Source organism: Astatotilapia calliptera, chromosome 19, assembly GCF_900246225.1.
Source record: "Astatotilapia calliptera chromosome 19, fAstCal1.2, whole genome shotgun sequence".
Lineage (NCBI taxonomy): Eukaryota > Metazoa > Chordata > Actinopteri > Cichliformes > Cichlidae > Astatotilapia > Astatotilapia calliptera.
The window spans coordinates 20,819,855-20,830,518 of NC_039320.1; the positions used below are offsets into that span (position 1 = coordinate 20,819,855).

Consider the following 10,664-nt stretch of genomic DNA (forward strand, 5'->3'; position numbering starts at 1 on the left):
AAACGCTCTCACACACACTACTGAAACGCTCTCACACACACTACTGAAATGCTCTCACACACACTACTGAAATGCTCTCACAGACACTACTGAAACGCTCTCACACACACTACTGAAACGCTCTCACACACACTACTGAAATTTTACCTCTCACACACACTACTGAAACGCTCTCACACACACTACTGAAATGCTCTCACACACACTACTGAAACGCTCTCACACACACTACTGAAATTTTACCTCTCACACACACTACTGAAATGCTCTCACACACACTACTGAAACGCTCTCACACACACTACTGAAATGCTCTCACACACACTACTGAAATGCTCTCACACACACTACTGAAATGCTCTCACACACACTACTGAAATGCTCTCACACACACTACTGAAACGCTCTCACACACACTACTGAAATGCTCTCACACACACTACTGAAATGCTCTCACACACACTACTGAAATGCTCTCACACACACTACTGAAACGCTCTCACACACACTAGTGAAATTTTACCTCTCACACACACTACTGAAATGCTCTCACACACACTACTGAAACGCTCTCACACACACTACTGAAATGCTCTCACACACACTACTGAAATGCTCTCACACACACTACTGAAATGCTCTCACACACACTACTGAAATGCTCTCACACACACTACTGAAACGCTCTCACACACACTACTGAAATGCTCTCACACACACTACTGAAATGCTCTCACACACACTACTGAAATGCTCTCACACACACTACTGAAACGCTCTCACACACACTACTGAAATGCTCTCACACACACTACTGAAACGCTCTCACACACACTAGTGAAATTTTACCTCTCACACACACTACTGAAATGCTCTCACACACACTACTGAAACGCTCTCACACACACTACTGAAATGCTCTCACACACACTACTGAAATGCTCTCACACACACTACTGAAATTTTACCTCTCACACACACAACTGAAACGCTCTCACACACACAACTGAAACGCTCTCACACACACTACTGAAACGCTCTCACACACACTAGTGAAATTTTACCTCTCACACACACTACTGAAATGCTCTCACACACACTAGTGAAATTTTACCTCTCACACACACTACTGAAATGCTCTCACACACACTACTGAAACGCTCTCACACACACTACTGAAATGCTCTCACACACACTACTGAAATGCTCTCACACACACTACTGAAACGCTCTCACACACACTACTGAAATGCTCTCACACACACTACTGAAACGCTCTCACACACACAACTGAAACGCTCTCACACACACTACTGAAACGCTCTCACACACACTACTGAAACGCTCTCACACACACTAGTGAAATTTTACCTCTCACACACACTACTGAAATGCTCTCACACACACTACTGAAACGCTCTCACACACACTACTGAAATGCTCTCACACACACTACTGAAATGCTCTCACACACACTACTGAAATTTTACCTCTCACACACACAACTGAAACGCTCTCACACACACTACTGAAATGCTCTCACACACACTACTGAAACGCTCTCACACACACTAGTGAAATTTTACCTCTCACACACACTACTGAAATGCTCTCACACACACTACTGAAACGCTCTCACACACACTACTGAAACGCTCTCACACACACTACTGAAATGCTCTCACACACACTACTGAAATTTTACCTCTCACACACACAACTGAAACGCTCTCACACACACTACTGAAACGCTCTCACACACACTACTGAAATGCTCTCACACACACTACTGAAACGCTCTCACACACACTACTGAAACGCTCTCACACACACTACTGAAATGCTCTCACACACACTACTGAAACGCTCTCACACACACTACTGAAACGCTCTCACACACACTACTGAAATGCTCTCACAGACACTACTGAAACGCTCTCACACACACTACTGAAACGCTCTCACACACACTACTGAAATTTTACCTCTCACACACACTACTGAAACGCTCTCACACACACTACTGAAACGCTCTCACACACACTACTGAAAATCCAAGGCATTTCAGTTGAACAGGAAGGCGTTTCAGTTGAACAGGAAGGCATTTCAGTTAAACAGGAAGGCGTTTCAGTTAAACAGGAAGGCGTTTCAGTTAAACAGGAAGGCATTTCAGTTGAACAGGAAGGAGTTTTAGATGAACAGGAAGTTGTGTCCAGACCAGGAAAGTGAAGGAAAAAGTGGTACACTTCAAACCACTACACAGATGTCTACTCAGCAACCTGCTAGTAGCCTAAGTGAAGCAGCCGCATTACTCAACAGTATATTATCCTCAGCAGAGACCATCAGAACTTTGTCAAATGCCACAGTCGTGGGGCAGCAACCTGTTGCAAGTACCAGTGTGGACGGACTGGATAGTCACTTAACATCCCTCTTTCCCTCACGTCAACGTAGCAGCTTGCCCATGCCAGCGACATCTACAGTCAGGAGAGAATGTGCACCTGCACCACGTTATCAAACTCGGCAATGCTTCGGCAGCTGGACATCAGGCACCAGAAGAAAAAGGTAGTTACAAAGTTTAATGAGTTTGTATTCACTTGCCTGAAATGGGGCCATATGTAATAGTCGGATATTTAATAATATACTGCAGAGCTCGCAAAATCGCTAGCCCGACGTCCCGGGGCTAGCGATTTTTCCAGGCTACCAAAATCTATCTCTGCCCTGCCCGTCGGGCTATCGTAGGAAGGAAAAATATATGTCTATGCTTTTGCATTCTTTCGGAAATGTAGCTGGGTAATTATGTCATTGGCATCGGTGAGCCACTGTCAATATGTGACATATTGAAATCGCGTTTGAATTTGCGCTTGTTTTTTGCTTTCACTTTGCAATCACGCGAACTGTGTATAGAGAGCGACAGCACTGATTGGTGAGTGATGATAATTTGCGCACCAATTCCTCTGACATCGTCTTATTAATCGTTAGCTTACTATGCAAACATGACAAGTGAAATCTCCCGCAGCTTAAACATGTGAGAGGTTGATTGCGCAGAGAATCGCTGAGCGTTATGTGTGTGTGTGTGTGTGTGTGTGTGTGTGTGTGTAAAAGCAGCAGGATTTATATTTTAGTTCTGCTGAGCCAAATAAGACAGGTCAGGGTGAAGAAGTGACAGCCAAAGAAAAGCTTACCACAAAACGGAGAAGTTATGACAAATCAGACTATAAGGCAAAAAGAAAGTGCAGCTTTATGGTTTCATGGACAAAATAATTTCTGTGGCTGCAATGACGAGCTAAATAACCAGGGCTGCACATAAGTGGTCCGCAGGTGCGCATTCGCTGTCAAAACAAAAGACACGCACAAGATAAGAAGTTGCAACGCGTGTTTGCGTACATAGGATTTTCTGGAGGAGGACAGACATTTGTTTAGAACTCTTAAAGATGTCGAAGAAGCTCCTTTAAGCAATTACTTTGGTTTTCCTCCACCTCCAAAGAAATGTCAGAAGGAGTCCGAACCACAAAAGAAGCACGTATTCTCGGAAAAGTATAAAAAAAAGTATATAAAATTAACCCTTATGTTTGCCTAACTACAACAATTTTGTCTATGAAAGCATTCTGTGTAGGGGTTTGGATAGTGTTCTGCTGTCTGCATCTCAGTATTATTAGTTATCACTTGCTGTTGTTTATGGTATCTAATATTTATATTTCAGAGCTATGGCCCAGCAGCATGACCATTTCAACAAAGATGTTATACTACTTCCAACTCCATCATGGGGAGTAGTGTGCAAACAAGGTTCAAAATTATGGTTACACAAACATGGGCACATCCTCAGTGCTTTTGAATTCCAGAAGACCTGGGACAACCAAACTGTCGTGAAACACCTCAAGGAAAGCTTTGGTGAACGCCTTCCAGAGGATGTCAGGTAAAATACTATTGTTTATTGTTACTGTGTGTATTCATGTAATGACTTGTACTTAAAGATAATATACCAAAGTAAAGAAGTTTAAAATATCATTCATCATTATAAAAACATATGACTATACCAGTAGAATTTAAGTCATAAAAGCATACACACAAACAGAACAATATATAATAAAATATTTAACTAATACTTAAAATATTTAACTAATTAGCAATTGCTGTTGTCCCTATTTATTTTTTGTAGCCTCGAGTTTCTAATGGCTTGTGGCAATAAGCTGGTGTCTCCAAAGCTCCAAGTTGGTCAGGAGCTGAATGGGATGCTGATCCTAAAGGTTTTTAAAACCAAAGCCCTCTATGTAAGGCCATCAAGGACACTTTTAGTAAGTTACTAAAAGAATGAAAAGTAATCATGATTTGGGAAAAAACATGTCAACAATTGGGCTTCTAACAAAATAGAATATATTTATTTAAAACAAGTGTTTGGGAGCAATCAATATGGATATTTCTTATTTTAATCTTTTTAAGATAAGCTATAATTACTTGCTTTTGATATATGTTTTTGGTCTTTTTCTGTTGAAGAGTGAATCAGATGAAGACAAAGATCCTTCCCACATCAGCTACAAATCAGCATTAAGCAGTTGTGCAACTGATAAGGACAGTGACAATGATTGTTTTGAAGTTGATAGTTCAAAAATCCAACAAGACATGAGCAGCCAAGTCACTACAAGGTTAAGAAGTCATGTTAAAGGTGATAACCCTGGCACTAGCAGTGATGAAGAAGATGATACTGGGACCAACTGTATTCGAAGGAGTGTTGGTAAAAGGCAACGAGCAAAGCAAGGAAGTGATGGGAACAGCATTTGTGATGAAGGCTACATGGCAAGAAGTGATGACAAACCTAGCACAAGCAGTCACAGCAGAGATTTCAATGCAAGAAGTGAAGACATCCCTGCCATGAGCGTTAATGATGAAGATTATTCTTCATATTTAACTCTCGTGGCATCGCTTTCTGGCGATTCTTCAGATGATGAGGATTTAAATCAAGCTATAATTGCGAGCTTGGAGAATCAGATGTGAGTAACAAACATACAGAATTTGAGTTTGAGACATAATTTGGGCTTTCCAGAATTGTCAAATCAATATAAACCTTTAAAGCTTTAACTCTCTATGATCAGTGTGACACATATTCTCAAATTCTGTAACATGACTACATGGCTGATATATTTTATTTTCTGTTTTATTTTCTTTTTTTAGTGCAGAAAAAGTCCCTGTTCAAGAGATACTGCTGGAACTATCAAGCAAAATTAGCACAAAACAGCAGTGCAAATTTAATATAAATCGCTCTGCTGTGTGGGAGGGAGCCTTGCGTGGTTTTCAAAGGCTATCTTATGATCCCAACTTGATGATCTGTGTGAAATTCTCAGATGATATGGGGAAAAATGAGGAAGGGGTTGATTTAGGTGGGCCAAGGAGGGAATTCTTGAGACTATTGATGGACACCATTGCCAGGTCAGCCATGTTTGAGGGGAAAGAAAACTGCAAGAACTTGGCTCTTGACAGTACTGGTAATTACCTATTTTTCTAAGATTAATAGTGGGAACTGTTTAACTGATATTTATTTTTACAGGCAACATTACTGACAATTTTGCTTTTCCTTTTATTCTGTTGCTTTGCAGCTCTCAGAGGGGACTGGTACTACATCTCTGGGAGAGCCATTGCAGTGAGCTTGGTACATGGTGGTCCACCACCTAACTTTCTGTCACCAACAGTATTTTCCCTTCTGGTTGGAAATTCAGCAAATCCAGCCCTGGAAGACATAGCTGACCTGGAACTCTTTGAAAAAGTCCGAAAGGTCTCTATATGTTTATTTTATAAATCTTATAGTGAATTGAAAATAGTTTGTGTTCCAGTTTTCTTTTGCAGGGAATGTTTATCCGGATCAGTCTGGCCATTGCTGAATGCCAAGTTTTTATATTTTGCTGCTATATTAAACTAAGATTCAGTAGATAAGGGTAGACGAAAGAGTATATTTTATCATTTTTTTAAGCACATTGTAAACATATTAAAAAAATATGTGTAGTCATTTGACTTCCAATGTACGCGCGGGCATATTGTGATTGTGTAGACCACTGGTGGCTGGGTTCCTTCTAATAGGTTATAAGACTACTGAGTAACTTCCATAACAAGCCCTTCCTCTGCTCTTTGTGATGCTAGATATCTCAAAGTACAACCCTTGAGGACCTTGAAAAGTCAAAAGAACCTCTGCTTGATTACTTGGCCAATGCAGGATGCCTGAGGCCTATGCGTTCACTAAGAGACAGGGATCTGCTGGTACATGATATTGTCATGTTTCAGGTCATCCACAGGGTTCAAGGTCCATTTCAAAGGTATTTTGGTATTCTGTGTTTTTCAGATTAATTAAAATGTGATAAAAATCTTACCTATTAATCAAAATGGCCAGTTAATAACCTAGTATAACTGATTGTGCCAAATTGATAATATACAATTAACTTAGAAGCATGAAATTGCAGAATTATTGAATAAAATTTCTTTGTGCTGTTTATCCAGATTTTGTGAAGGTCTGAAAACTCTTGGGGTTCTCGAGAAAATGAGGAGGCATCCAGACAGTTTTCGCCCGCTGTTCTGCTATGAGCCACATATGCTGACTGCTGACCAGGTGGATGATCTTTTCAACATTCATCTATCTCCAGAAGGAAGCAACAGAAGAGCTGCTGAGGAGACAGTTGTTACCTTCTGGAGAGACTATCTCCAAGATGCAGAAGGTAATTGTCACTTTAGTGCACAATAAATAGATGTAACGATTTATAGGTTAGCATTTCTGAAATCTTTATTTTAAAGAACATACTCATATAACAATAACACCACATTACCCTCTTGGTTGTAGTAACATTTTTACATAGTTCTTTGAGACTATTGAAAGATGAAAAGCATGCTCTATAGTCATTGCAATAACAGTCATTAAGATTCTTGCTTTAGATTTGTACTCACTGACAATTTATGTTGGCCAAATGAAATAACCTTTTAACACTTTTTTCCTTCTCTGTTTTATGCAGAAGAAGAAGGACCTTCCAAATTACAGAAGATATTGGCCTTTGCAACTGGAGCAACTGCGGTGCCACCTATTGGCTTTTCCCCAGCACCCTCGATTGAGTTCATTCATAGAGGAGACGATGACTTCTCTTCTACACCAATTTTCCCTCTTGCCAACACGTGTGTTAACTGCATTAGGCTGCCACTGCATGTTTCATACCAGCTGTTCAAGGAGAAGTTTGATTTTGCATTAGGTAACACTTACGGCTTTGGCAGGGTATGAACACATTATGCTGGAGGAGTTTGCGTGTTTCTCTTTTGTATTGGTCTCTCTTTTGATTCAAAGTGAGTATTGAGTATTAACTTGTTAAGGTTTTAATATTTCCAAATTTACCTGCTTCAGTCAAATTGATGTCTTAAAACATCAATTTGACAAGAAGTGATTGTTCTTCAGGATTCATACAGGTAGATACCAATTGTTTAACAGCACGTCAGAAGTTAATTTAGATTGTTGAGTTTGAATATACAAAATTTGTGTCACTTTACTCATTTCATGTGTATGTCCATCGGTTTTTGATTTGGTTGTCTTTGTGTCTGTTTATTCTTCTGCCTGTGTCAGTTTCTGTTTGACAACAGAGCTGTCATTTTATCATTTTAAAGAAAATGGTTTCAATATGTTAGTTTCGATCACATATGTTTTCTGAAATGTTTTTTTTTATATATCTTTTTTTTATTTTTTGCAAAATATTTTATTTAATGTAGAAGGTGTAAAAGTGAAGAAAACACATCTATTCCATGATTTCCATCATTTTCTAATGGATTCACTTGTTGAATTATGTTCATTGCAGTCTCATTTATGTTGATGTCAATAGCTGGAATATTGACATTATTGTTTGTTTGAAGTTCTGGTAATGGCCCTTCTTCATCAACGCCATAATAGTTATCAACATGAAAAATGTCATTTATAAACGACAGGATTCCCACATTGTTTGTGACACCTGTATGCCACAGCTGAAGAGGGGTCTGTCCTCCTTGTGTAGAGAGACCATGGTTGTTCCACTGATTGACAAATTCTGTTAATGCTCTTTCAATCCTTGGCAAATAAACATAATGCAGACAAAAAAGATGTAGCTCATTCAGTGAATCCAACATACCCTGTTCTTCCATAAAGTTAAAGATATTTATAAAGTGTCTTGATACAACTCTGTTGAGTTCTGCCCACAGTCTTTCAATTCTTTGGTTATGTACTGAAACACCTGTAATAACACTGCCTACTCCTCTTCTCTGTAACATAAAACGAGCAACCTGTATATTTTCCATACCATGATCACACCTGACCCTTAAGGGCAAACCAAAGTTTTGTATTCCTTCCAAAAATAATGACAAGACACTTGAGGCTCTGTTATTGGATAAGCAACGTAAGTATATGATAGTTCGGCTGAAGCCATCAACACAGCCATGCAGGACCAAGCGCCATCTAATCAATTTGTGGTTGCCGTCAAAATGCCTGTTGAGAGATCAGAAAGCATTACTACAGTTCCACATGTTTGTTCATATTATTTAGTAGTGAATTCCTGACCCTGTACTTAAACAAAAACTAGAGGTTTCATTTTGTACATTTACTTCAACAACAGCACACCTCTGTCTCTCACACACACACACACACACACACACGTGCACACACATACACACAGTGGCATAAAATGTCTTTTTCCACACTACGTTTACCTGGCACAATTGATGTTAGAGATTAAAATTGTGATGTAAAATAAAGGATTAAACAACTCAACAGTATATACATTAGACAACATCTAAATTGATGTACTATGAATCCCCCAAATATTTAACATACTTATATCAATTTCAGTTTTTTTGGTTATTGTTATTTTTTTATTATTATTATCTTATGCTGATCATATAGATTAACTTCAGTAATGTTTTGAATGAAGGACCATTAATTTTGATGTATTGTGTTAATACTTTTAAACAAAAGGCCTGATCATTTGTTTCAAACCAGTGAACTTACCATAAGTGGTTGGGGGCCTGAACACTATAGATCCTTCGCCTTATCGCATGACGACGTCTAAATGCACGTCCAATAGGATCCACTTCCTGTAGACTTTGTCTGACCCTCCAACGTTGAACTCTTAAGCCACGAGATCTCAGACTTCCAAGAATGTATACTTCCCCTGCATTTGGAGTGTTCTGTAGGATATCCGTCACAAGGCCATTCAGTTCTTGATTTGAAATATCCACATAGCTTAATGGCTCAACTCCCAAAGTTTGTCTGTGTCTGTACAGGGTTCTTCGACTTATTCCAAAGCATGATGCAATTCTCTGCCATGTCATACCAATGGAAACAAAGTGAGAAATCTGTTCAGCAGATATAGTGTATCGTGGCCGACCTGGATGACCACTCAAGGTGGTTGGGGGTAACAATCTGTGGGTCACATAAGCAGATCTCTGTCTAGCATCATATTCATGTAGCAAGCTGCAAAAGCATCTATACAAGGATTGTAGTAGGTTGGTGGCAACCCTATTATTGGGATCATATCGAGATACAGCAGCAAGAAATTCTGATAGAGTTCGTGTATGATCATCTAGCTCTCTATAAAGCCGCTCTTGTCTGATATTGTCCGAATTTTCATTTTGGAGCGCCCCAATACATTGCAGAGCACAAGTAAAAAATCTTTCAACATCTTCTTCATTGGTTCTCACCTCAAAAAACAAAGAAAGTATGTAAAAAATGACAAGGATCTGATGTAATTTCATTGTAGATGAGGTACTGTCAGACACAGTCTTTCCAGATTATACGGGCAGCTAGCATAGCCAGGATGCCCTGACTTGTTGCAATAGGCTGCTACCCTACAACAATGTTTGGATAGTCACTGATGAAGGCAAAATATTTTTCAATTATACCTCTAACAGACTGTTGTCGACGTCACCGCGGTGTTAGCTGTGCATTAATGTGTTATTTGTTTTTCCTCACCTTCCTGTACAGCTAAAATGCCTTCCTGTTCAATTGAAATCCTCTTGGTTTTCATTAGTGTGTGTGAGAGCGTTTCAGTAGTGTGTGTGAGAGCGTTTCAGTAGTGTGTGTGAGAGCGTTTCAGTAGTGTCTGTGAGAGCATTTCAGTAGTGTGTGTGAGAGCGTTTCAGTAGTGTGTGTGAGAGCGTTTCAGTAGTGTGTGTGAGAGCGTTTCAGTAGTGTGTGTGAGAGCGTTTCAGTAGTGTGTGTGAGAGCGTTTCAGTAGTGTGTGTGAGAGCGTTTCAGTAGTGTGTGTGAGAGCGTTTCAGTAGTGTGTGTGAGAGCGTTTCAGTAGTGTGTGTGAGAGCGTTTCAGTTGTGTGTGTGAGAGGTAAAATTTCAGTAGTGTGTGTGAGAGCATTTCAGTAGTGTGTGTGAGAGCGTTTCAGTAGTGTGTGTGAGAGCGTTTCAGTAGTGTGTGTGAGAGCATTTCAGTAGTGTGTGTGAGAGGTAAAATTTCACTAGTGTGTGTGAGAGCGTTTCAGTAGTGTGTGTGAGAGCGTTTCAGTAGTGTGTGTGAGAGCGTTTCAGTAGTGTGTGTGAGAGCGTTTCAGTAGTGTGTGTGAGAGGTAAAATTTCAGTAGTGTGTGTGAGAGCGTTTCAGTAGTGTGTGTGAGAGCATTTCAGTAGTGTGTGTGAGAGCGTTTCAGTAGTGTGTGTGAGAGGTAAAATTT

General features: G+C 39.8%; 2 protein-coding genes across 4 annotated transcripts; one reads left to right on the plus strand and one right to left on the minus strand.

Annotated features, from left to right (window-relative positions):
• Positions 1-2,143: 2,143 nt before the first annotated feature.
• LOC113012513 (G2/M phase-specific E3 ubiquitin-protein ligase-like) lies at positions 2,144-7,365 on the plus strand. Of its 3 annotated transcripts, XM_026152769.1 has the most exons (9): positions 2,144-2,562; positions 3,701-3,913; positions 4,157-4,292; positions 4,492-4,985; positions 5,167-5,477; positions 5,589-5,764; positions 6,127-6,299; positions 6,481-6,695; positions 6,987-7,365. In XM_026152769.1, the coding sequence occupies exons 1-9, from the start codon at positions 2,195-2,197 to the stop codon at positions 7,244-7,246; spliced, it is 2,346 nt and encodes a 781-aa protein (XP_026008554.1). In that variant the 5' UTR covers positions 2,144-2,194; the 3' UTR covers positions 7,247-7,365. The 3 variants fall into 3 exon arrangements, with proteins under 3 accessions (XP_026008554.1, XP_026008556.1, XP_026008555.1); XM_026152770.1 differs by lacking the exon at positions 2,144-2,562 and having other exon boundaries at positions 3,515-3,913; XM_026152771.1 differs by lacking the exons at positions 6,127-6,299; positions 6,987-7,365 and having other exon boundaries at positions 6,481-6,530.
• A 334-nt stretch (positions 7,366-7,699) lies between these two features.
• LOC113012514 (uncharacterized) lies at positions 7,700-9,972 on the minus strand. Its single transcript, XM_026152772.1, has 2 exons — positions 8,990-9,972; positions 7,700-8,470 (listed from the first exon to the last, which is right to left on the minus strand). Exons 1-2 carry the CDS (start codon positions 9,733-9,735, stop codon positions 7,717-7,719), a joined length of 1,500 nt encoding a protein of 499 aa, XP_026008557.1. The 5' UTR covers positions 9,736-9,972; the 3' UTR covers positions 7,700-7,716.
• Between the last annotated feature and the right edge of the window lie 692 nt (positions 9,973-10,664).